Source organism: Pelodiscus sinensis, chromosome 6 (genome assembly GCF_049634645.1).
Source record: "Pelodiscus sinensis isolate JC-2024 chromosome 6, ASM4963464v1, whole genome shotgun sequence".
Taxonomy (NCBI): domain Eukaryota; kingdom Metazoa; phylum Chordata; order Testudines; family Trionychidae; genus Pelodiscus; species Pelodiscus sinensis.
This window is the reverse complement of record NC_134716.1, coordinates 113,107,518-113,135,110: the sequence shown is the minus strand read 5'-3', so window position 1 is coordinate 113,135,110 and position 27,593 is coordinate 113,107,518. Positions and strand designations below refer to the sequence as shown.

The following is a 27,593-nucleotide window of genomic DNA, read 5'->3' as shown; positions in this document are numbered from 1 at the left end:
CAACGTAGTCCACTTATGAAGGAACAATCAGTTTCATGCACACAAAACAGGAATGTCTGGGAAGGAGTGCTGCAGAAAGGGATCTAGGCATCACAATAGATCACAAGCTAAATATGAGTCAACTCTGTTGCAAACCCCCCCCCCCCATAATTCTGGGATGTATTAACAGGAGCATTTTATGCAAGACATGAGAAGTAATTCTTCCAATCTATTCCATGCTAATTAGGCCTCAGCTAGAGCACTGTATCTAGTTCTTGGTGCCACATTTTGAGAAAGATGTGGACAAACTGGAGAATGTCCAGAGAACAATAACAAAAATGATTAAAGGTCTAGAAAACATAATCTTTGAGGAATAAGACATGACTGAGAGGGGACATCATATTAGTTTTCAGTGCCTACGAGGTTGTTACAAGGAGGAGGGAGAAAAACTTATATATTTTTAATCTTCTCTTATACTTATGTATTAGACTCTTGTTTTCTTTTTAACTCTCTTCCCCCATCAGTAGAATCAGAATTAGTTTAAACTAGCATTTTCTAGCTTTTTATCTACCTAATATTTTATTTTTTTCTCATAGCCATGATTATGCCGTAATTTCTTACATTAGTGCAGTTAGTGCTACTTATTTTTATTCTGTTAAGCATTATCAGAACAGAGGCCTAAAATTCACAGCAGGTTTTTATCAGAGTTAGCCATGCCTACACTCCCAACACTGTTCCTATGTCTCTTTTCTCTCTCTTTCCCTGTCTCTTTCCCTTTTCATATCACCAAATTTTCCCCAATTCCACTCCATTCATTGACTGTCTGAAATTTTGTATTGTTTGCATATAGATGTGCACATATTTTCCATGACAGAGCTGAAAAAATTGAAGTGGCGAAATCCAATTCTGCAGTTATCAGTTGGTACTGTGTACATTGTTATATATAATCCAATGTGCTTGGTTTATCATTAGTCCAGTTGTGGTCTTGCTTGTGTTTCTGGTTGTGGTTCATCATCTTGATTCAATTCTGGAGTAAGACTCCAGTAAGATCAAGCGAGGCAGTGGTACTCTTCCAGTCCTGAATCACATTCAGAGAGCAGGTCAAAGTTTCTAACCATGTCTACGCTATGTCAGCAAAAATTTATGGCAACAGATGTTTTGACAGCCTAAGTGGTAGTGTTCACAGCAGTATGTCAGCAGGAGAGCTTCTCCTTCCAATGTCACGACTGCTGTTCATTGGGAGTGGTTTAATGATAACAGGAGAGTTGTTTCTTGTTGGCATACAGCAGTGCAGCTGCATATTATTCTATAAAGTCTCTTGTGTAGACATAGCATTAGATACTTTCCTGATTTGATAGGCAAACTCATGGGCAGCAGTTCAGTGATCTGCTAAAATAACTGTAGTATTTATAGCATATGTTAACTGCATGCTTTGTATGGTGAGCCATAACCATCCGATTTAAAAACACCCTTCTAGGTCCCCTAATCCATGTTCCTGTTCTTGGGAGTTGTTTGTGTTGCAGGATCTTTCACCTTGGCTGCAATTCACTCTGTATCAGAGCACTTAAGCTTTCCCACATGTTTACCAGAGAACCATAAGGCTAGAGTGGTATTCTCCACCTCATGCACCACCTTGTTCCTATGCTGTATCATCCAGTTCCATAGAGCCCAATGAAATTCATATAATGCTTCCTAGAGTGATAAACACCTAAAAGAGAAAACAAATACAAATATGGCTGTAAGTGTGTGTTTGCGTAACACCGACAGGCAGAATGGAACCTCGGACCTCTGCAGCATAGTGTATGAGGCATGAGCTTTTAAAAAAGCTGGCTTTTAGTTCAGGCTGCACATCAGAGTCATTATTCTCTCTATAAGTGGTCTCAGTGCCACCAGAAAGTGTGTGGGTTAGATTTCCATCACATATAGGACAAGGGGTTGCAGTTTCTTTGCACTACTTCAATAAAATAAATTGATAAATATATAAACAGATAGATAAATAAATAGATACAATAACTACTTTAGTAAATAAATAATAATCATTAATAAATAGCTGTTGATGACTAATTATGTTGAAAAGCAAGGGAACTTCTTTAATTGTAAGCAAGGCAAATTTGATTAGGAAGTAACTGGGGAAGACTATCAATCTATCACTCTGGAACAGAATTGCACTTATAAAGCAAAAAGGTATCAATTAGTGATAGAACAGCAGCAGCAGCATTTATTCACATGAAACTAACTGGCACTAATTAATTAATTTTACAGATAAATCTGTGTGCTTTTAAAAATATACCCCTTAGAGTCAATATTTCCCATTGCTAATGGAAAGTGTAAATGAAATCTTACTGTTTTCTTTGATGGAGAACTAACTCCCACCAGTTCAACAATGAAATGAGAGCATTTCTGTTTCTTCTAGTTCTAAGTGTTTAGCTTCTAATGTTGGCTAGAAATTTTAGATTTAGATTCTTCTTTCGATAAATGATCAAGAATATTGAGTAACAGATGTCTTGAGAATAAAGCAAACTATGGTAGAACAGGAGGTATGTTAGAAAAATGTCTTTGGTAAACTAATGGAACGTTGTAGTCTTTTGGTGTCAGAATCCTAAATTAATTTTTGTAGCATCAGAAAAAAATCACACACAATTCTGGAAATCAGAGACTTTTGTTATTTGTGTTCATAATCCCTCTCATACCTAAACACACACATTACCCTCCCCATCCCCACCCCTCAAAATCAAAATGTTTGTCCACTCTCCACCCCCCCCCATGTCATTTTATGAAATCAGGCTTCCTCTATTCCACTCAGAGACTTCAGTGATGAAGGACCACAGGAGTTCAATCATGCATGTTAATGAGATATCTGGCTGCAGTCCAGGAAAATACTTAAGCACATGGTAAATTTTAAACCCTTGAGTAATCCAGTATAGTCAATAGTGCTATTCAGTAGTTAAATTTAAGCAGAGGCTTAAGTGCTTTGTAGAATCAAGCCCCTATAGAAATAAATGGATTGATTATATGTTTTGCCTAATAGGAGACATAAGTCTAGTCTTTTAAAAAATAATGTTTTTCTGGAGAATCATTATATCTTCTCTAGAAAAAAAAACTTTTTGAAAATTTTGGATATTTTTCTAAGTGATCCACTACAATTCCATAAAAGGACTGCATGGATAGGCACCACCTGACTATAAGGTGTATGTGTGAATATGCAGTTGAGATTGTATTAATTATCTCTGATCAGCAACAGCCATTTTTACTGACAGCTCACTGATGTAATTGCATATTTCCTGAGGACTGAGAAATAGAAACAGAAAGGAAAGAGGATCAATGTGATAGTATAAAGTAAAACCTTAACAGGAGCCAGATTTTTCATGGAATTCTGACAGATTCATTAACTTCATATTATGGAATTGTAAGAAAACACAGGCTTGTAAATTTCTTCATGTGCTTAAAGTTTATAGTAATAAGGACAGAACAAACATCTGATATGTTTCAAGGCTTTAACTTTCATCCTCTGTGTGTAACAATCTAAGTGATTGTTTTAATCTTCAAGTGTCCATCCCTACGCATCACTTGTTACACTTATCGTGAAGACATATTACATAAAAAAGGGAAAAATCTTCCCAATGGCCAATTCAATAAAGTATTATATATTTGAAATTCACAAAATGACCATTTCCTTTTTCTCTGTTTTCCTTTTCAGTTCCTTTCCCCACCAAATCAAAGCTACTCAAATTAAATTCTGCCTCTTTTTAAAGCATATCTCCTATGGAATGAGTCAAATGGCTGTTCATTATAATTTGGGAAAGTCATTTTTAAAAGTTTCATTTTAGCAGATGGTATAAATATATTTTTATTTTGTTCACTTTTTTCAATTATAGGTAAAACAGATTAGTCTTTAAATATTTTTCAAATGGTTTCACATTCCACTCCCTTGAGAGGCAGCATCTCACTTAATAGGGACGTTCTGCCATGTAGTTACAAATAAGCTCAGAATCACATTTAAATAGCTAGAATGTACATTTTAGTACAGTCTGTATCAAATAACCCATTAGTTGTCTTTCATCCTTTTGTGAGCTCCTGTGTGGAACTGAAAGACATATCATATATCTTCACATTGTTATATACATAACTTTCCCCAGAACCACAAATATTTAATTCATAACAAGGAAAACCATTGCATTTACTTACTATAGGCTAAAGTTTTGTCTGTCACCTTCTTTATAGTCAGAAGTATCTGACACATAGGAAGAAAGTAGTAAATGAAATGCTTAAATATCTTTAATTTTCTACATTGTATATGCTGGGAAGTATAATGTAAGCACTGAATTCATCTGATTGTGCTTTCCCTCTTGTTTTCTGTTGTACCTGGCAGACACATTATTTTTTTTATTTTTTTTCATAACAGTTCTAGTTAATAACACTGCCAACATTTGCCTTGCCAGCTGATTAGATACAACAGTCATGGTTAGTTTTGATTGCATGAGGTTACTTCTAGATCATGGGTTTTTTAAATTTGGGTCATGGCTCATCACGGTAATCTGCTGGTGGGCCACAAGACACTTTGTTTAGCTGAGCATCCACAAGCACGACAGTTCACAATTCCCAAGGTCTGCAGTTTGCTATTCCCATCGAATGGGCTTCCCACAGCTCCCCTTGATGGGGAATAGTGAACCATGGCCACTGGGAGTTGTGAGCTGCCATACCTGTAGATGCTCAAGGAAACAAAGCATGTGATAGCCCTGAAGAGCCATGACCCAAAGTTTGAAATCCCCTGTTCTAGATAACTTTATGGGTCTAAAATCATAACGTGGCGATAGTAGCTTACCAACACCTTTCTGGTCTAATCCTGCAGAATGTCACACAACTCATAATGTGGCAAGGAAATGTCTCTAGTTCTTAAAAAACTAAAGGCTTAATCCAGCAGCCAGCATACATTATGGCTACGTCTACACTGGCCCCATAAAACGGAATAGTCATGCAAAGCAGGTAAGTCAGAATAGGGAAATCCGTGGGGGATTTCAATATCCCCCGCGGATTTAAATAAACATGTCCGCCGCTTTTTTTCCGGCTTGGGGAAAAGCCGGAAAAAAGCGTCTAGACTGGCACGATCCTCTGGAATAAAGCCCTTTTCCGGAGGATCTCTTATTCCTTATTCCTTGAAAGTAGGAATAAGAGATCCTCCAGAAAAGGACTTTATTCCGGAGGATCGCGCCAGTCTAGACGCTTTTTTCCGTCTTTTCCCCAAGCCGGAAAAAAAGCGGCGGACATGTTTATTTAAATCCGCAGGGGATATTTAAATCCCCGGCGGATTTCTCTATTCTGACTTACCTGCTTTGCATGACTATTCCATTTTATGGGGCCAGTGTAGACGTAGCCTGCATCTATTATAAATTAAATATATTTATATTCTATATTGAAACAATTTATGTTGGGATTTAAATGTTTTGTGAAATTGGGAGCATACTTAGGTAATCATGTGCTGATCCTACAAAAAATTGTGCACTGTTAGAAGTCCCATGGAAATCAAGTATAAGCATAATTGTTTGCAAGACTGGAGACTAACAGAAATTCTGTGGTGTCTGTCAGCAGCTGTTTATGTTTTACAGACAAACTCCGTAGATGATGAATCACTGCTCTTATATTTTGATACTTCCTGCGATGGCAACAGGCTAGTTAATTAGTTAACAGCTTGACTTTTACCTGAGCTCGGTTGACTATTTTTGTGGTCTTTTGAATGTCTGCCTAATTAGCTTTTAAATCCCTCGAGAGCATGTAAACATTCAGGCAGCTTCTGCCTTCTGAACCTAGCAATTTCTTATTTTAAAATCATTCCCGGGTTGCAAATTCTCACTTTACGATGAAACAGGTAAAATACAATGTGTAATATATGACATTTTTAACCTCATCAGACATAGTATTTCCTCTCAGTATTGTTCAATGAAACCTTAAAAGTAAGTTTTAAAAGTAAGTTTCTGTGTAAATGAGTGGAAATTCCACTCTTTGAATGGTCCATGAATGAAAAATGAAAGTGTTTGAGAGCGAGAGAGAGAGAGAGATTGTATCTAAAAAGCACTGGTTATACTCTTGACATGTTAGAGTCCTGGGGACAGGATGGGAAGGAATTAGCTACATGCCTTACTAGGGGTCTGATCCAGCCCAAATAAATCCCTGATTAATACACGCTGGAATAGAGAAGGTTGTGGGAAATTCATTCAAAATTAAAATTGGCAGTAGGTAGACAACGCCAAATTACGAAATAAGCTATTTTGAAATAAGATTGAAAAAAGATACGCAATCTGCATAGCTCAAATTGTGTATCTTATTTCGAGCTACCATGCAGTGTAGACACCCTGATTGTCTTGGAAGGTGATCCCTTTTCTGGAGTCCATAGATTCAATTCCAGTAAACTAAAAACCAATCAGTTGTTCCCCATACAATACCTCTTAGAACAAAATTTTCTTTTCATATCCACTTTGATATCTTGCCAAGCCTACATTGGTATTCATGAGGGCTGCACACTTGTAGGAAGAACAGAATATCACAATGGGATGTAGGAACTGGATCACACCTCAGTAGTACATCTAGAGAAGAATATCTTTTCTTACAGTGGTTAGAACTAGATGTTTCGGAAGAAAGTGATAGAAATCCTATAGTGGACAATTTTGTTATTAACAATCCATATGAGATATTACTTTCTAAATCCAGGTAGCTGATGGATGGCTTACATTTAAACATTAAGGTTTATATCTGTCATATATTCTGGGCCTGATTCAAAGCTCAGAAAGCCAATAGACTCTCATGGTCTTCAGTAAGTCTTGGATCAGCCCCTATGCCCCTAATTTGAATATGGGTTGAGACATATCCATCTTTTCACTAATGATAATAGAAGTTTCAGGTATTAAATACTTTTATACTGAAACTGGGGGTGTTTCCTGTGCCAGTGAATTCTATGTTGTTTATGAATTTTGTAAAAACATATCTCCTATAATCAGTTTTGAAGGTGATGACTTTAAATTTAATTGAATGCTCCTTTTCTTTGCTTTGTGAGAGAATATAATTGGACCATTGACTACCTCTATGCCATGCATGATTTACATACCTCTAACATGTCATCCTTTTATTAACATATTCTCTGAACTAAACAGTCCTAATTTATTTTATGGCTGTCTCTGGTACCATTCTATTTCTTCTAGAATGTTTTGGAGGTAGATTAACCAATACTGAACACATCAAGTGAAATTCTAGCCCCACAAAAGTCAGTTGGAATTTTGCTATTGACCTCAGTGTCAATAAAGTTCCTAATATATTGCCTTTACAACTTACAAAAACTTACCTGGTGTCCATTGTCATTGTTTCTAGGTGTCTACTCAAGGAAACATATTTACAGTTATCTTCATATAATGATGTTACAGAACACTTGTTTGCCCATCGATATGCAGTGCTGTTGAAATATAAATTAGTGTAACATAATGTGCTCAACATAGCCTTCTAAAATAAGACACTAGTTGGAATATTTGCACCTAGAAGCCATATGTTGTATCACTAATGAGCGAAAGAAGTATTTAATTAATAAACCTAGTAAGAAATACAACTTTAAAACAGTACATTCATGCTGTGGCTAGTTAGAAAAATACACCTGATGAGCCCTGTCATTTTTCTCTTCACGAGCCTATGGTTCCTATTTTTCTTCTACTACTCCTGCTAGGTTCAGAAGCATTAGAAATTAAAGGGTTGTTAATTATATTAGTAATTCATTTACATAAATTAGTTCACTTACCACCCCAACCTTGTGTCCAGAGTATTATATTGAGAGGTCTGCTTAGTCTTTTCAGTATTCTTTGTGTCTTAACTGTCTGTCCAATTAATGAAATTCTATGTTGTGGGTATCTCTTTTGACAATGGTCTGTAAACATTTGCTGGGGAACTTTAAATGTACGGTTACTTAAGTAACATTTTCTGGTTATCATTTTAGTTACAAGCATTAGAAATTGCCTGTTGTTTTTGTGAGCTGAAGGGGAAACAAAATGCTAATTGTCATTTTGGCTTTTCATTAACAATATCCAGGAGGGAACATCTGTCTTTGAACAGAAAATCAGCTTTTTAAAGCCAATTACTATAATGAGTTACATAGGAGTTACAGGATTTTTACCATGGGATTTACAGGTACAAATATGCATTACAGCAGGAATATTATGGCAGCATATTTCTGTAGTTTACTTAAACTCATTCCTCTCCATGTAAAAGGTTCACATATCCCCAGATCCATGAAGGTCAAGCAAGTCGGAGTAGGCAGTCAAAACAACAAGGAGTCCAGTTGCACTTTAAAGACTAACAAATTAGACCTCTCGACTCCTTGTTACTTCGGGCTAGTGGAATTACAAAATGGCAAATGGATGGGAACATGCAAATAAAGCCCGGGATATTTAAATCCTGGGCTTCCTTTGCAACTATGAATGCCTACATTAGCCTCCCTAGTTCAAACTAGGGGGCTAGTGTAGGCATACCCTATGATATGTGGTATGGAGAACTATGTCCTTATATAACAAGGCATTTCAGAATGTTCTTTAAGGATGTATGTCTGTTACACCGAAGTCACTAGTCCTGTGCTTAAAATTCAGCATGGGCAGAAGTGCTTTGCTCGACCGGAGGCCCCTGTCCTTCAGAACTGGACTGAAACCATGCTACTGTTTCACATATAGTAGATCACTAAACAACCAAACATAAATCACTACAACCACTGGCAAAATTCACACCTGGTGAAAAGCCCCCTTTATTGTGGGTTTGGGTCATACAAGCTTCTTAGACAGTTCTGGTCTTCACTCCCTCTGCATCATATAAACTACACATACTACTAAATGCATCTTGAAACTACAAACTAAAGGACATTAATAATATAGAGCCAGATCCTCACCTGATGTAAATGGACATAACTCAATCTATATCAACATGGATACATACCCATGGATATCTACCAAAAATCTGATTCATAATGTTTTCCTTTGGGTGAGGATTTCTCATTTTATCTGGAGGTCTTTGTCTTCTTTCTCTGTAGCCCTTGCAAAAAATACTGATGTCTTATCATATCAAATGGATTTTGTTGACATAGCCAGAGTCCAGATATTGCTTGGTCAAACACACATTTTAAGAATACTTCCATTAACGCAGCTGAGAGAATATGCATTCACTTCAACATCAGCAGAAATCTTTTAACAGCCAAAAAAAAAAAAAAAGTTTTCTTTCCCTTTGAAAATTGCTTTTTTCTGAATAATTGGAAGCGAAACAAATTTTCTTTCTTAAAAAAATTATTTGAATTTCTATCACTTAAAAGATTGTATTTGTTTGGGGATAGCTTTAGCATCTCTTCTTTCTTTGACGTACTGGGAAGTTTGGCATGCCAGCAGTGAAAGAACTCTTTAGCTACTAAACTGGAGCTTGCAAAGGGTTTGTATCTTTTTTAGATATTGTTTCTAGTCACTATTGACTTTCCTTTTTCGTTGTTTCAGTTAAACTTGTATTATCAAAGATATTGACACTCAGGGAATGTACAAACATGGGCCTCTTCCTTTTAGTCTTCTTTTTTTATAATTCTTTATTGGAAATTACTTACAACTAATGTGCTGAGGGGGACTGCATGGGGGATTTCATTCTCTCTTTGCTCTGTTGTTTTTTCTCTGCTGCAGATCGTGAATGTTTTATCTCTTTTATACATATTGTAATGTAATTAAAAATGTAAAAAAACATTTCTTTGAAATGTAGGAAAATTAATCTGCAGTTTTTGTCTCCTGGCTACTCACTAGAGCTGTAAAAAATACATAAAACTGTCATGACAACAATCTTTTATTGGGAGCATGGGATAACTTCCTCTTCTCCATCTGAAGCAGTTGCTTTCCCTACCATGGAAGAGTTATTCCTCTTGGTGGTATCACTGATGGCCCCCAAAGAATTATTATTCATGATCTATTAATGATCTACAATGACTGAAAGCATTAGGTTGGAACCTGTTGGGGAAGAACAAAAGCAATGAATGATTAAAGTTAAACCCTATAATTTAGCATGGACAGTCTGGGTTTAAACTGAGGCTGTCTAATTTACATGACCAAAACTGATATTTGCTTAAGATGGGGGCAATCAGATATTTTCCACCAGAGCCAATGGGAAGATTATACCATTGATGTATTATTTGTCCTGGATGGGTGTTCATTTTCACCTGAAGCATCACACATGGGCCACTATCAGGGCAGGGTACCAGACTGGGTGCCCTTACCATCCAATCTGACAAGGTGAACAAGGTGTAAAGGGACTTTGTTCCTAATGGCTAATCTATACATGGAGGAGGGAGAACAAACTGATGTAGTAATAGATATGGAAAATATTATAGAATGCCACCTTGCATCAGCAATATTATATAATGCCACATGCTAGTATCTTTAACAGAAGGATCCTACAGCACTTTACAAACATTCTTTAATTAAGCCTAACATGACTCAGAAAAAAAACCAATGAGTAGTCCTGTGGCACCTTAGAGACTAACAAAAATAGATATAGCATCTTGAGCTTTTGTGGACAAAAAGCACTTCTTCACAGGATTTTGCTCACAAAAGCTCATGATACTCTCTCTGTGTCTCTAGATAGACAGACAGACATATTTATAGAGTTAGTCTCTAAGATGCCACAGGACTACTCATTGTTTTTTAAGTTGAAGACTAACACAGCAACCCCCCTGAGACTTTATGATTCATGTACTACAGAGATGGTGCTTACTACAAGACCGTATCTAACTTATAAAACACTTACATAAAGTAGGCCATTATTATTACACCCATTTAAAAATGAGTAAACAAAAGCACAGAAATCTGAAAGGACTTGCTCCTAGTAACATCATGGGTGATTAGGAGGGGAGGCTCATTCATTCAAGTATGTTTTAGTCCTGATTCCCAGAAGAGACAAATGAACCGAATTAAAAAAAGTCTTGCACCGTATAGTAAATGGAGCATTGTCCCGAAAGAGATCGTCTGTGTTAGCAATGATCTTCTGATAACTGATAGCAGCAAGGTTTGAGAAAGATTCCACAACCCTAACAAGCAGTGTACTCTCCAAGGGTGTGTCTAGACTACATGCCTCCTTCGACGGAGGCATGTAGATTAGCCAGATCGGAAGAGGGAAATGAAGCTGCGATTAAAATAATCGCGACTTCATTTAAATTTAAATGGCTGCCCCGATCTGCCGATCAGCTGTTTGTCGGCAGATCGGGGCAGTCTGGACGCGACGCGCCGACAAAGAAGCCTTTCTTCATCGGCACAGGTAAGCCTCGTGAAACCAGGTTTACCTGTGCCGATGAAGAAAGGCTTCTTTGTCGGCGCGTCGCGTCCAGACTGCCCCGATCTGCCGACAAACAGCTGATCGGCAGATCGGGGCAGCCATTTAAATTTAAATGAAGCCGCGATTATTTTAATCGCGGCTTCATTTCCCTCTTCCGATCTGGCTAATCTACATGCCTCTGTCGAAGGAGGCATGTAGTCTAGACACACCCCAAGAAAAATTTCAAGCTGGAGAATGCTAGTGACCTGGGCATCTCAACCTAAAATTTACTGTAGAGCACAAACATGCCTTGCAGTGGTTAAGTGTTCATAGAGGCAAGGTGGAATAGATTCAGATTAAGGGATATTCAAAGATGCAGGGGATTGAGTTGGGTTTACACATTAGTGACATCAGTTCAGGGCTGGTCTTCCCATGAGGCAAACTGAGGCAGCTGCCTCAGGAGCCAGACTGTGTGGGGGGGTGCCAGTAGGACCCAGAGTGTGGAAAATTGTGTCTGCTGCTGGTGCATATTGAGGTAGCAGAGCAGTACCATGAGAGGAGTAGAATAAGAAGAAGGCAGAATTGAGACCTTTCATAGTTTTGGCCCAAGTGAGAGGGCATGGGGGGGTCTCATTTGAGCTCCCCACCTCAGGTGCCAAAATGTTGTGGGCTGGCCCTGCATCAGTGGGAGCAGAGTTAGGCTGATGCTTGCTCCTTTAAAAACTTCACCTCTAATAGCATGGGTTTTTTATATGTGCACATTTTCTTTAATTAATACTGTGTGTTTTGTTTGCTATAGCACCTTACCTTTTCATACTATCCCAGTGTCTTTAAAATCAGTCATATACTCATTGCATTATGTGATCAGCAATAGCTTACACATAGCCATGAGTAGTTAGAGATGATACATTGGCCAGGACGGTAGTTTTATTACATGTTGTTTTAAAAGATAAAACATGACAGAGGATCTTTAATTTCCACCAGAACAACCACTGGGAGCCTCATTATAATGTCTCATTAGATGACAGGCAGTGTGAACACTGCAGCAACCATTACTCCCACCACCTCCGTGTACTGTAGTTTAGTGTTAGGACTGGGCATGATTTTAACTCCTATTTTTGGGAGACAAGCCCACAGTGGTCTGGCCTCGTGGCAAAAACAGCTGCCATCTGAATGACATAGATGTTCCAAAACACTTGACATTCTGAATGTGGCAGCAATAGGATTTAGAGCTTGCTCACAGTGAAATCTAATTGGCAGAGTTTCATCCAGAGTGTTCCAACTGGAATTCGAGCCCCTTCAGGAAGAAGCAACATAAGAACATTTGGAAAAGATTATCTGTATTTAGGGTTGAAAATATAAAGCCAATTTTAACCAGTTATATCAAGTGCATTTTGCATAGATGGCTTAAACCTCATTGTTCCCCTATACAGATTATTCATACCTTATTATTGTGACTTATTTCTTTTTTCAGGGCCTAACCTTCCCAAGGCTCAGGTGAAAACAGCATCACTTGGATTAGCGGGAAAAGCGCGATCCCCTCTGCTTCCAGTCTCGGTGCCAACAGCCCCAGAAGTTTCAGAAGAAAGCAACAAACAGACAGAGGATCCAGCTAATGTAAGAAGAATCTTAACAAAAAGAGTCTTGTCACAAATAATATTACCTTTAAATGAAGGGCCGGAGCATACTCTGTGCAATCATTTTAGTTAAACAGCTTAATTTCTGCCTATGTGATGCATATGCCCGTGAATAGCAATTAGGGAACAACAGGTCCAATCCAAAGTCTGCTAAAGTGATTTCCATTGATTTCAGCAGTCTTTAAATCTGGGTCTGGGTCTGATACAGATGGACAAATAACCTGTTGTACCTATACTTCATATTAAAAAAACAAGGAGTCCTGTGGCTGTGAGTCTCTAACATGTCACTGGAGGCCTTGTTAGTTTTGCAAATATGGACTAACATGGCTACCCCTCTGAGACTACATGGTCTCTTTTGTACTGGTTGAAAGACCAAAACAATTCTAGTTGTCAAGCATGAGATCCAGAAGGAACAAGGTACTGATGCGAGAGAGTGAATGAGAAAACCGATGTCAGGAAAAAATAAGTTAAGGAATAAAACATTATAAAGTAACTAGGGGGCTGTGCCCTCTGCTCACTGACCCCACACTTTCTGGCTGTTTTTGCTTTGCCTTTTGATGATGATGACGTGATGATATCATTCTGTTGTCCACCAGGAACTTCTGTTGTCTGGCAGGAAAAACTTTTTTATATACAGACAATGAAGATACTGAAGACATGAAGAGATACCAGACAATGGAGAGAAAAAATAATGTGAAAGGGATAGGCAAGATGAAGAGAGAGGATCTGAGGGAAAATATTTATAGGAAATTTAGAACAATCCCATTAACTTCTATTAAGAGTCTTAGATACAGTATCATAGAAAAGGTGCAGGGAAAGCAAAAGAAAAAGAAGAAACAAAATAAGGGAGGCAGATTGTTCTATACAATGTTTTAATTTTCTTGACTGTGAGAGTGGCTTACTATGTGCATCATGAAGCAGGTTCATCTGGCATCTTGTTACCTAATCCTCTTATGTTTGCAACCTCGGGGATGGGAAAAAGCAACAAATCTGTTTTTGACATGCATATAGTGGGTTTTTGGTCTGCTGCCCATACAAATATAGGACAGTTAAATGCTGTGTCCTTTTATTGTTGTTAGTATCATAAGCAATGTTGTGTTGCTATGAGAGAATTCTTCTCACATTATATTAGAGTAAAGGTAGTCAAAGTGTGGTTTTCGTTACTTGACCCTTTCCTAACACAGAAGGCTTTTTTCCCCCCTAGTGAGGTTTATGCTACCAGTGGCATTTTGTAATGGGAATAATAATGCACAGCACTCACTCTTCTAACTGCAGATCTAGTTGCAGAACTCATATCATAGAACATTTATCAACAGATCTCAAAGCTCATTCCAAAGCAGATAAGATAGATAAATATCCCCGACAAACTAAAAAAGTGACTTTTCAAAGTAGCATTTACTCCCCTTGCTGTGGATTTATCCCGCTGATTCTCACAATCACTTGGACTTTCACTTTCAGAGTCTAGCTCTACAGCAATAATGAGACTGAAACAAATAGTACTTGGAATGAAGTGTAGCACTGAGCCAGCGTGCCAGTGCGTAAAATCCATTACTGAGCAAGGTGGTCACAGAGCAGTCCTGTGGATTACTGCAGACTTACTAGTTCTTTGAACTTCTCCCAAATCCTACTGGCTCTACCACCTAGAAGAGATAAGAGGCATGGAGTCTTGTATTGGGGGCAAATACATGAAAATGACTTCTTTGGTAAAATTACCAACATACAGAGCAATTTAGCACAGAACATTTGGTAACATGAAATGCAATTTCAGCTCTAAATATCTTATAACAGCAGCACAATTTATTTCCCAAGAGGGACATTTTTCAGACTCAGCAAGTGTGGGAGCACTTACAGGAAATAATGGCACAGGAGTTAATAGGCTCTTTAGGCAGATAAAGTTTTGGGGGCGGGAGAGTGTAGACTGTGGGAGTTATTTAAGTTTATTTCTTCAGAGGTGCGATTATGGTATTGGATTCTTAACTCCGTCCAGACCTGTAGGCTTCAGGTATCCCACAGAGCTTTCAAATCATTTACTTTGAAAAGTCCCCATAAATAACTAGTGTTTGAGTTCACTCTCAGTGAGTCAAAAGCAGAAAATCATTCATTTTACTCTTTCTCAATAACTTTTGAGGTCAGTGGTTCCTACTTATAGATACAGTTGCTGGTCATCACAGGTACTCAGTTGGCTGTCCTCTCTACACCCACCTCCCACTTCTGTCACAAACCCTAATCCTGCTGAGGTAGTGAACAATTCCTGCAAGGCACTGCTGCCTGCAGATCCCATTAACTGCAATGATAAGAGTTAAGGCTCACTAACTACAGTGGGGCTGCGTCTAGACTGGCATGATCTTGCCACCTGTCTACACTGGCCACAAGTATTTGTAATGTACAAAATCAGTGGTTCTTGCACAAATACTCTGACGCTCCCACTCAGGGATTGCACAAGAGGGCCGGTGTAGACAGCAATGTTAATTTCTTGCACAAGAAAGCCCAATGGCTAAAATGGCCATCAGAGCTTTCTTGTGCAGGAGAGCATCTACACTGGCATGGATGCTTTTGCACAAAAGCAAATCTTTTGCGTAAAGGCACATGCCAGGATAGATGTTCTCTTGCACAAATACTTTTAACAGAAAAACTTTTCCGTTAAAAGTATTTGAGCAAAATCATGCCAATCTAGACGCAGCCTGGGAGTTGAGAGCGCTCAGCTCCTGGCAGAATCAAGCCTTTCATTATGACTCCTTGGAGCAGTCTCTGTACTAAATTCCAGTGCATCATGGCTGTATTCCCATCCATTCAGTCAGTCCACTCTGGAATAATCCAGGATTTGGAATATTGCAAGCAGCATTGTCATCGGGCAGGCATAAACTTGTATTCTAGGCCGCATCATAGAGTTTGATCCTCAAGTTCACCAATTAAATATAAAGGAGAGGAGATTGCTGATGGCACTGGAAGGGGGGAAGGGAGGTGATTGGGTCTCAGTTGAGAAAAGTAATGAATCTGAGAACAAGTGTTTTAATGCTTTGCTTCAAGTGGTTTTGTCCCTGCTTGGCACCTGCGTCCTGTAGAGTAGGCTTTTGGTTATTGACTCACATTGACTGTTGATTTGTGGTTTTTTGCAGGTGTATGAACAGGATGATCTGAGTGAGCAAATGGCCAGTCTGGAGGGGCTAATGAAGCAACTTAATGCTATTACAGGCTCAGCTTTCTAACAACTGTTGATGAATCGATACTTTATATTATCCAGGAACGTTGCAGCATACAAGTATTTCATATACACTACACACATACGCAACCCACCTTTATTCACTGACATTCATTCAACAAAATTTGGCCCTTGCAAATAAGTGAAACTACTACTGCAGAGGCCTCACTGATGCCACTCGATTGCTCATTTTGAACTGCTAGCCTTTGTAATATTTGAGGTGTCATGATTATCTCACATTTGACTTAGAGGTGTGTAGTTTTGTGTGAAAATCTAATTTTGCTGCATTCAGATGCATTTTTTAAACATACACCATTTGTCAGTGTGGAAATTCATTCTTTTTTTAATATATGCTTTTTGATACCAGAGGATGCATAACAAATAATCACGACATAGCACCAAAGGATTGCAAGTGTTATCAACAGCACAAAACAAGACAAATAATTCCCATTTCTTTTGTAATTTCAAATAACTTATCCTGCACAAACCATGTTGCTGTAAAATCCACCCATTTTTGCAAGTATTTGGAAATCCTCCCATAGTTACCATTTTATAGTTGGTTACAGAAAACGGGAACATAGAAAATCTGCATTAGCGGCACACTGCCAGCTGCCATATACTTACAAAAAGAGGATATGATATGCAATCTTCTCTGACACACAGTAATTATGTGCTTAAGCTTGGAATAGAACAGTTCTAAATCTGGGTGGCCTTTGTGCCACACTGCACTGTGATGACATTTGAAAGCGCCTTCATGGCCATCTTTCGCAGCAGCAATGAGGAAAATGGGCTGATATTCCTCCCACACCTTTTCTCCTCTGCCTCCTGTTTGAGACTGCTCAGTTCCATGAATTCTGTGATACAGTCACCAAGGACTTCTCTTTAACTCAATGGAGGCAGCAGAAATTGGAAAGTAACACTAGGGCAGGCACAGAGGAAATAAGACCTATCCATTAGCAGAGATGGACACAGCGCAGTTTTTACAGACAAGCAACAAACCCAAGAAAATGAAAATGAACTAAGGAACTGTGATGCATAATTGGTAAACAAATTACAGGAGCTTGATTGCAGTAGGCTATTCCTTGTTCAAACATGGGGGCGGAGGGAAACATTCTACTATAATTTAGCATCAGTCCATAGCAGTGTCCTTAGTGGAACCCATTCAGTGTTTTCCCTCTCTTCTAGAAGTCTAACTTCATATTACAATGTTTATTGATAACTATAAGTGTTTGAATTGACTAAATTATTTTGTGAATACTTTTTATTGCTGAATTTTCAACTGCATTCAGAGTTAATCCCTGTTTATGCAGCTGAATCACCAAAAGGGAACTAATTTGCATATTTATCAGTTAGGAGGCTACAAAACCCAATAAGAGAGTTTCAGATGAATTACTCCATTCAGTTCTGCCTTTGATTTCAAGCTTGAGTAGGTCATAATTTTAAAAGAGCATGGAAGGGTTGGGATCTTTACAACCTAATAGTTCTTTTTATTAGGTGAGTAATTATATCTGAATCCCCGAATAAAATATTTTGAGTAAAATGGCACTAGAACAAAAGTAATAATTCAGATTATTTTCTGCAGTCATGTGTTAGAGAGGAAATCAGATGTGAAGGATGGAACTCAAATGCTTCATTGGAAACTCTAGTGTGTTTGTGAAAATGTTTCTTACAAAAATACATTGTTATTCAGTTGGCTCAGTTTTTAGTCAAAATTTCCTAAGAATTAAGAAAGTTGTATCTCAGTGAGAGATTGAATGTTTATGCTCTGTCAGATTTCTATCAAGAACTTCCATTGAAAACAAAGCAAGTACATTTGTCACAATGACTACCAAATTCATAGTCCTGGTATTAGATCCCATGTTGTCCCAACTTACAGTCTTGTTTCCACAAGTAAGGTTTAAATGCAACATCTAAGAAAGTTCTGCAACTTCTCTTTTTTACTAGCAAAGTTTTGGATCATACGGCCAAATTCTACTATCCTTTTCCTAGAGTAAGACAGAAGTAGTAAGAAAAAAGGATCTGACTCATAGGACTTTAAAGAGAGGCTTTTAATCAATAGAACATTAATATAAAACTAAATATATACATTGTACAAAATTATCTAAAATATGTGATGAGTGAACCTCAAAAATTTAAACAAGTGGATTTTGTTTGGATAAGCATCCTAATTTTCAGATACTTATCTGAACATTAGTTACTGTGTAGCTGTCCCATGTCATTGATTATCATATTCATTTTGTGAATACAGCTCCTGTTGTTTTAAATATTAGGCCCTTGTAAGTCTGCAAAATTGATCTGGATTCCTCACAAGCCTTTCTTATGGATTCTACAGCAATTCCATTTCTAAACTCAGAGAGAAACTGGAAATGAAAAAGAAATGCAAAATTTCAGACCTTTTAGATGACTCAGATCAAGTTTGATTTGACATACCCATGAGTCTTCAAAAAAGAGGAGATTCTTAAATATTACACAGTGATTCAGTCATCCTTAATATGTAGGCACTTGCAGTCATAGCTGTGTCCTAATATATGCATCAGTTTTTCTGTTTAACTTTACATAAGTGAAGTTGTCTTATACAATTCAGTACAATTTTGCTGAACTGGGGACAAAATCTGAGCTAAAAATAAATTTCTGGCATCTCTATCCTATATATAAACTATGGAAAAGACTAGCTCATGCTATTAGCTAATATCAAGAAATGCTAAACATCACTCTCATTAGTAAGAGACTTCTTCTGCAAATTAAGTTTAACATTTACTAGGAAAAGTAAAACTGTACCTACTGAATACATATTTCACGTAAAAAGTGAGTGAGTGTTTTGATTAATTTTTACTTTATCCGTTTTCTAAATATTCTGGAGCAGTACTAAGCTACAAACATTGGTAGATTACCTCCATTTGTTCCTCTGGCCATTTGAGTTTATACAGTACATAGGTTTAATCCTAAATCTGACTGCGTTAAAGTTTCATTTGATAGATAAAGAAGAATCTGTAGTCCTGTGGGTTATGTCAAGCAAAATTAAATTAATTTGGGTATACAGGAAAATGAAGGATCCCTGGACCAATAATGCCTTTCAGAAACTTTACCTGAGGAAGTCCAGAAACTTTGACTAGTATTGTCAAAGAAATAGCTACTTAACTTATATTTCAGTTTAGTTGTCCTTTAAATTAAATATTGAACTTCTACATAAATATCTAAGCGTGTGAGACTCATATGAATGTAACAGCACAAAACCTTCAAAGGCATTTTTGCATTTGCAGCTAATTCAGCTCTAAAATGGCTTATAGTTTTGACTGATTCCCAAACTTCCAGAATAGTTAAAATGAAAAATTATTGAGACTGAATCATCCTCTGCTGCAAAAACCCTCATAAATGTAAAGAAAGATAAAACAACTTGTAATGAATTTAAAAAGCTGATATTGCCATGGAAAGTAACTAGCTAATCATGCCTCTGAATGCTTTTCTGGGCTGCTATTCAGTGTTCATGCTAATTTTTTCCATCCATGCATGGAACAAATTTTGTTATGTGCACGAAGGCATGTGTGGATGTGCACCACCAGTAGAAAAACATGCTGCCAGCTGTAGGTGGCTGTGGGTGCTCTGCTAGTCAGCTAGGCAGCATTTGACTCTCTCTCAGATGGCCGCAAGCACACCACTTACAAGGAACACTGCTGCCATTGCAGGTAGCAGATAAGAGCTTGCAGTTAAGAATTCTACATCTGCATATTTTTTTCAGAGCAAACCTCGGATGTGGAATTCTGCCAGGAAATTCATTGTTCAAAAGCTTCAGAGGAGTAGCTGAGTTAGTCTATACCTGGAAAAACTTAAAAACCAACAAATAGTCTTGCAGCACCTTAAAGACTAACAAAACATGTAGATGGTGTCATGAGCTTTCGTGGGTGCAACCCACTTCTTCAGATGAATGGAGTTATTAAAGGTCCAGTTTCGAAGGCAACGTTTTAACTTGCCTGGGCACTCCCAACCCCCTATTTCTTTCAAAACTGAACTTTTAATAACTCCATTCATCTGAAGAAGTGGGTTGTGCCCACGAAAGCTCATGATAACATCTACATTTTTGTTAGTCTTTAAGATGGTGGTAGATTATTTGTTGTTTTTTTAAGTTTTTCCAGGAACTTCATTGTTTAAGAGGCCTTTAGCTTGAGAACTTAGCTGTTAAAATTAATCTGGTGGTTGTTGGCTATTTTTTTTAAAGGCTCAGTTCATGAAAATATCCAAACATTTAGCAACCTGTCTATCATCTTTTACCTTTTTTGTTAATAAACTAACAGAAGAACTTGTGTACTCCCATGTGATCTCATTGCTTCATGGGCTAGACTGGATAATAATGCAAAAGTTGCCTCAAACCATGATATTTGGAAATTTCTTCTTCCTGACCTGAAGAAGTCATGAATTGCAGAAGCATTGCAAACTGAACTCTTTGCAGCTCTATATGAGTACAGGGAACCACACAGGTGACTCAGTCTGCAAAATCAGGGCCTAGCTTACCTTTTTTGGAGTTTCAAAATAATGTTTCCAATAATTCCAGGCTTGTTACTTTTTTTCCAAACCAGTTAGCCCACCCCTAGTTGTGAATACAATTCCCAGGTTAGTCTTATAACTTTGTATTTTTTAACAAGAAAACCCACTAATATATAAATAGATCACAAACATAAATAGTACCATTCTGATTCCACTGAAATAAAAGCTCCATTAACTTAAATGGAAGAAATATGACGGTCACGTTATTCGTACATTTAAATTTGCCCTAAGAATTTTTAACATGAAGAACAAAATCGTAATTTACTAAACCGACATCTTGATTGTTTTTGTGAACTATTGTGTTGATAAAAGGCCTTATCCTGCTCAGCATGCGATGAATAGGAACAGGGTCATCAAATTTTGTGGGAGTTGATGATTTTTACATTGCATTATTAAAATGTCCTCTCTTAAATGAAATATTATTCTGAAGCCTGATTTTCCATGGTGTTACTCCAATTATACACTAATGTAGCCCCACTGCAATCAAAATAATTGAATCAACAAAATTAGAGTAACATAGTTGAGAACAAAGTTGTGATACCTTAGAAAATCATGAAGCACTGGAAACTGAATGAAGGAAGTTGCTTATTAGCAAAACCACAAACTACTGAAAGTGATCAGAGATTATTTTTCTTATCTGTTTGGCTTGTCTCTCTTTTGGCCAGCATGTGTCCTGTCTGATTTCAAATTGAATTTGCTGAGTCCCTCTTTTCAGATCTCAGCAGACTGCATTTTAAGCATCGTCATTCTGACTTTTTTTTAAGTGGCACAGACCAATGTCTCTCACTGTATGCTGTACATGTATTTTGAAGTGGAAGAAAGCAATGTAGGTAGAAGAAGGAAAAACTGCTGTTTTTATTATTGTAAAATATACCTGGCAGTTCCTACATTTGTGAATTGTCACCATGTGTAGGATGGGAGGGCTGGGGGGAGGGGAAGGGTGAACTTTTTATAAGTAATATTTAATTTATTATTTAGAGTGTTTTCTTTTGGATAATTTATGATAAAAGGGAGATTTGGTTGGAACCCTAGAGCTGGCTATTAAAGCTGTGGTGTCCCATATCTCAGTGTGCTATGCTTTGAAACTCTATTATTCATTCCTAAGTGTAAAAATACTCAAGAATAACTGGCTATCTTGCTAAATATTCACTAGCATCTGCCACTTGAGTTCTCACAAAAGATGGCTACTGTGAAACACTGACAGTAGTTGTTAATTATTACAACATTGAAGAAAACAGTAATATCTCTTCATTTAAAGGGCTTTGCAAGGTAATTCAAATGAATTCTTAGCCTACTAGTGATATCTTAATGTGGTAGAAAAGGGTTACACTACAGCTTTAACTAGCCTTAGTTTAAAAAAAATCTTGTTGTTACAAAAGGCCTAAAAATGGCATTTTGAGACGATGAACAGTTTCTTTAAATTGTCAAATTCTAGCATTGTTAACCAAATTAGACTAGTGATTGCAATATTTAAGTGTAAATCTTGTTCTATGCGAAAGGAAACTTGCTTACAATTTAAAAATAAATGACTGTTTCTACACACAATCTTGTATACTACTACATGAAGAAAAAGGGGGTTTTGTAATGCACTGTAGAACAGTCTCATATTCATTTTTTATAGAAATGTTATTCCAATGGTGCATTTTTTGTTTAATAAATAAAGTTTTGATACAAAAGCCCTGCTGTCTGGTATGTGTACTAAGGTCAGGCATTTTTTAAATTTGCACTGAGGGTATGTCTACACTGCCGGACAAAGTCGAATTAAGCTATGCGACTTCAGCTACACTAACTGCATAGCTGAAGTCGAAGTACCTTAACTCAACTTTTGGTGCTGTCCACACTATGGGAAATTGAAGGAAGAACACTTCCCTTACTCCACTAATTCAAACCCTGGAAGATCAACAGCCATAGCTTCGATCTTCCTCTGTAGTGTAGATGTACCCTCAGTGACCTTAAGTGAAAACAAAGAATTCACTAGCTTTGTGCATGAGGATTTCCATTTGTCACAACACAGTGAAGATAAACAACCTGTAAGGTTTATCTAGCTGAATTCACAGTGAGCCACAAAAATGAATTAGGAAGCTAGAGGTTGATTTATGAAAAAAGATTAAAGGGGGCAATTGGCTGACTGTACAGCTCCTGATTACACTGACAAGCACTTACTCACCCAAGAAGTCCTTTGAGCTCCTCCTAGGAGCAATCATTCACCACTATAAGTAAAGATTGCACAACCTAGATCAGAATAGATAATTTAGCTTGGTGAGGAGGAGAAAGGATGGGTGGGAAGGGGTAAATAACACTCAAGAACTATTTGAAAATTATGCCCTGATCCAGGGGCATACTTGCTTCACTTTAAGCATATGGAGAATCCTATTGACCTCAACCTAGCGACTGGTGCTTATAATTAAGCTTGTGTACAAGATTTTACAGGATTGAGATCTAGGGAAAGAGAGGAGCATTTAAGGTAGAACTTAGATCACATTTTCTAAACCTTTTATCCTTTTTGTTGTTCTCATCTGGGCTCTTTCTGTGTCTTCCATACAGCAGGCCTGTTAATAAAAGCCTTCTTTAAAAGTTGCATTATATGGACAAGTCATATTCAGTTTCTGGTCCATTGGAACCCCCAGATCCTTTTCAACAGTGCTATCACCTAAATTGTTCATCCCCATTTTGTATCTGTGCATTTTATTTTTCCTTCCTAAGTGTACTATTTTGCACTTATTTTCACTTAATTTCATTTTGTTAAATTCAGATAAGTTCTCCAATTTGTGAAGGGCATTTGGAATTTTAAACCTGTCCTCACACTCCCTCCCAGCTAGGTATCCTCTTCAAATTGTATAAACATATTCTCTACTCCATTATCCAAGCCAATAATGAAAATATTGAATATTATTGGTCTCAGGCCTAACTCCCACGCAGGGTCCCGCTAGGCATGACTACCAGTCAGGGGTCTCCGAGTGTGACAGCAAACCATTGATAACCATTCTTTTGAGTGCAGCTCTCAACCTGTTATGCACGCACATTTTCCTAATATATAAGCTAAATTATTATTTAATGGGCATCGCAGATTTGGTGGGCTAAGTATCATACCTGGGATATTGGTGGAGAGGAATATAGCTTGTTCAGAAAGAATAGGCAGTGGGGGAAAGAGAAGGTATTGCATGACGCATATGTGTATAGACTTGTTCTGAGGACCAGAAGGAAGTGGAAGGCAGACCAGTTGAGTGAAGCTAACAGAGTTTAAAAATATGGGTGTTGTCATAGACCACCAAATCAGAATGAGGCAGAATATGCAGCATTGCTAAAACAAGCAAAATAACTATCAAAAATACAGAACATGGTACTAATGGAGGAAAAGGAGCTTTAAATACACAGACATCTGTTGAGAAAGTAATACAGCATAACACAAAATTGTCAATAAGTTCTTGGAATATACTGAGGACAACTTTTTGTTACAGAATATGGAGGAAGTAACCAGAGTGGCAGCCATTTTTAAACTTGATATCCTTAGTGCCTATTGTGTTTTCCCCTTTTCTGTATTCCTAAGGCACTGGCACAGCCTCAGATGTTCTTGTTTAAAAGTGGCATTTTATCTCTACATGTATCTCTTCTCATTCACAAAGCTTGTTTCAATGAATAAGTTTGGGGCAGTGTTTCAATAAAACAAAATATTTTGCTCTTTCCCCCCTCCCCCAAAGTATTTATTTCTGAGGCTACATGATCCAGTGTAGCACATCTATTATATAATTTGAAGAACTTCAGAGGGGTAGCCAAGTTAATCTGTAACTGGAAAAACAATGAATAGTTTAGCAGCACCTTAAAGACTAACAAACCATGTAGATGGTATCATGAGCATTTGTGAGTACAACCCAATTCTTCAAATGAATGGAGTATTAAAAGTCCAGTTCCAAAATAAATAGAGAATGAGGGTGAAAAGGAAGGGGGAAAATAGTGAATTAGAGTGTTCATGTTACAGGAAACTGATAGAGAAGGTTTAAATTGTTATTAAGTACCCATCATTTGGTTGATCAAGTTATTAGGATGTGGAAGATAGTGTGCTAGCCAGGTAATGTCTTTATTCATACCTTTGTGATGGCTCCCAAACTTGTAAATGAAGTTAATTTCCAGTGAATCCCTGTGTATTTGGCTTGTGGAATTGATCTGAAACAACATGGTGACTTTGAGATCCATTAGTGAGTGCCTCAGCAGGTCAAAGTGTCCTCCAACAGGTTTCTGTGTGTTGCTTTTTTGGATATCTGTGTCCATTAATTCTTTCTTGTAGAGACTGTCTAGTTAAGAGTTTGTTTGTCTGAGGATTTGTTTGTGCAAAATAAAGTCATACTTTGCTAAATCCTACAGATACCAAATTTTTCATAAAAAAATCCTGCCACTTAAATTAGCTGACTGCACTACTTTTACACTTGAATATGCTAGACAAAAGTTTTAAATCATTGTTTCTCAAACAGTGAACCTCAGCCAATAGGAGCCACAAGGCTCTGTGGTGGCAGAGCTGGTAAGTAAACAAAACAGAGCAGCCTGGTAGCAACTTTCTCAGAGTAGGTCCACAGACCACTTTGAGAAACAATTTTTTAAATAATTCTTTTTGTTTTTCATTGGAAAAAAAATCATGACTTGAGCTTTACGATTAGAGTTCATAACAATATTTGCTAACAAAATTAAAACCGAGTTGCCTATTCAATTGTAATTTTAGTGCAAAGAACATTTTTACTGTTACCAATCACAAAATAACTCAAATTAGTTAGGGAAAGACTAATGGAAGCTTTATGAGTTTCTGATTCAAATTTACTATGTAGGTAATTATTCAGTAACATGAACAATGTTTGAATTAAAATCCTACAAATTTTAAACTGTTCTTTTACTCCCCTTTTGCAAGCATATAAATACAAACTTCTATTACATATATTTCATTTCTTGAACTTTCATATAAGTGCAATCTATGCAAAATGACTTTGCCCCGTTAATGATGTACCTCACCTGCTAGTCAAAAATACTTTCTGCATTCTGTAAATCTTGTTTGAGAGAAGTTAATAGTATCTACACTAAGGGCCAGATATTTGGAAGCTCTTACTTAAAACTGTGCTCTAAAAATAATACTTAATCATTTATACGTGACAACACAGATTCACTCTGACACTATCACAGTCAATTAATAGCAATCACAGTCTATCACAGCCTAAGAAGAAATAGCCCTGCTCAGGCAGATTCATAAATGACCTCTGAAATAATTCCTCAGGGTTCTTTCATTCCAACTTTTTCTTTATTCCTGTAGATTCTATAATCTAGAGCATGAACCATTTTTCTCAATTTCCACTGTGTTGTCTTTAGCATATTGATGTCTTTCTTGTGTTAATTTAATCTGAGTATGTCTAAAGTCAGCATTTCTTTTCCTGACTAGGAAGCACACTCAGATAGTGTTTCCCCTTCCAATTAAAATCCATTACAAAACCCATGTATTTTTGTTATTGTCTCCAGTAGCATTTGATGGGGAATCACTAGGGACAACATTATCCTCTGAGTTCATTCATCCAGTTAAAGGCTTATGAAGGTGTGGTCACCCCACACAAGCTTCTGGAAAAGGTAAAAGTGGTTAGCTGGGCTAATTAACTGTTTGGGCTGGTCATGGAGTATGAGCCAGGAACCAATGAGGACTATTCAGAGAATGAAGCTCACCTGGACAGGAACAGGTGGGGTTTATATAAAGCCAGCCACACCACAGAAGTGGTGGAAGGTAGGAGTTTTGCAGTTATTTTCTTTTATATTGTGCTCAGCCCAGAGAGACTAGCCTACCTGGACAGTGTGATGACAAAGCCTTAAAAGGAGGACTGTAGAAAGTAGCCTGGGGAAAAGAAGAAATTTGTGGGATAGTGCAGATTTCAGCTATTGGTTGTAGGGTCTCTGGGTTAGAACCAGCAGAAGAAAGGGAACCCAGGCCCACTCCTGTCCGAGCCATTAGGGAAGTAACATCATTGAATGGCAGGGAAATGAAAGACAACCTGAGATGGCTGGCATAGAGAGACTTTGATACACAATCTCACTCCCCAGAAGGGGAAAACTCCAGTGAGCTGGCTGAAGGGCTAAATACAGAGGCTGTGTCTACACTGGCGCGATCTTGTGCAAAAGCGGCCACTCTTGCACAAAAACTTGCTTCCTGTCTACACTGGCCGCCTGTTCTTGTGCATGTAAACTGACGTTCTAATGTATGAAATTAGGGCTTCTTGCGCCAGAACTCTGACACTCCTGTTCAGGAATAAGCCCTTTTGCACAACTGTTCTTGCGCAAGAGGCCAGTGTAGTCAGGCAACATGAATTTCTTGCGCAAGAAAGCCCTATGGTTAAAATGGCCATCAGAGCTTTCTTGTGCAAGAGAGTGTCTACACTGGCAAGGATGCTCTTGCACAAAAGCACATCTTTTGCGCAAAAGCACATGCCAGTGTAGACGCGCTCTTGTGCAACTAATTTAATGCAAGAACTCTTGCGCTAAAGAGTTTTTGTGCATGATCACTCCAGTGTGTAGATGTAACCAGAGCGGGAGCAGTTGAGTCCTCAGAAAATGGAGTGAACCACTAAAAGAAGGAGATGGCATCTGTGGACAGTTAATCTTCAGAGCAGTGAGGAGAAGATGAATGTACCCCCAAAACTAGGGTGTTGTTTTTGAAGAACTTGGCAATTTCCCCCCTTCTCCACTGCCCTTCTGATTTAAACATAACTTCCTCAGCTGTCAGTCATAGCAAACTTCTGAAGACTTGGAGGCCATGCAAGGTAGCATTTAGCATTTCTAAGGTTCTGCAGGTACCTAATAGTCCCAAATTATAATATCAAATTGGTAGCAGAGTTTAAAGTTTCAAAGTCAATACAGAGAAACAACCAACCAGGGAATTTGTAGAAAGGAGAACTTAATATCCCTGGATTTAAAACAGAACAAAA

General features: G+C 37.7%; 1 protein-coding gene across 4 annotated transcripts in view; it reads left to right on the top strand.

Annotated features, from left to right (window-relative positions):
• The window catches only part of DCC (DCC netrin 1 receptor), a 994,271-nt gene extending 971,955 nt beyond the window's left edge, over positions 1-22,316 (top strand). For all 4 annotated transcript variants that reach the window (XM_075932654.1, XM_075932653.1, XM_075932652.1 and 1 more), the window contains exons 28-29: positions 12,749-12,891; positions 16,028-22,316. In XM_075932654.1, coding sequence (XP_075788769.1) covers positions 12,749-12,891; positions 16,028-16,117 — 233 coding nt within the window. In that variant the 3' untranslated portion in view covers positions 16,118-22,316. The remainder of the gene's footprint in view (positions 1-12,748; positions 12,892-16,027) is intronic.
• The last annotated feature ends 5,277 nt before the right edge of the window (positions 22,317-27,593 follow it).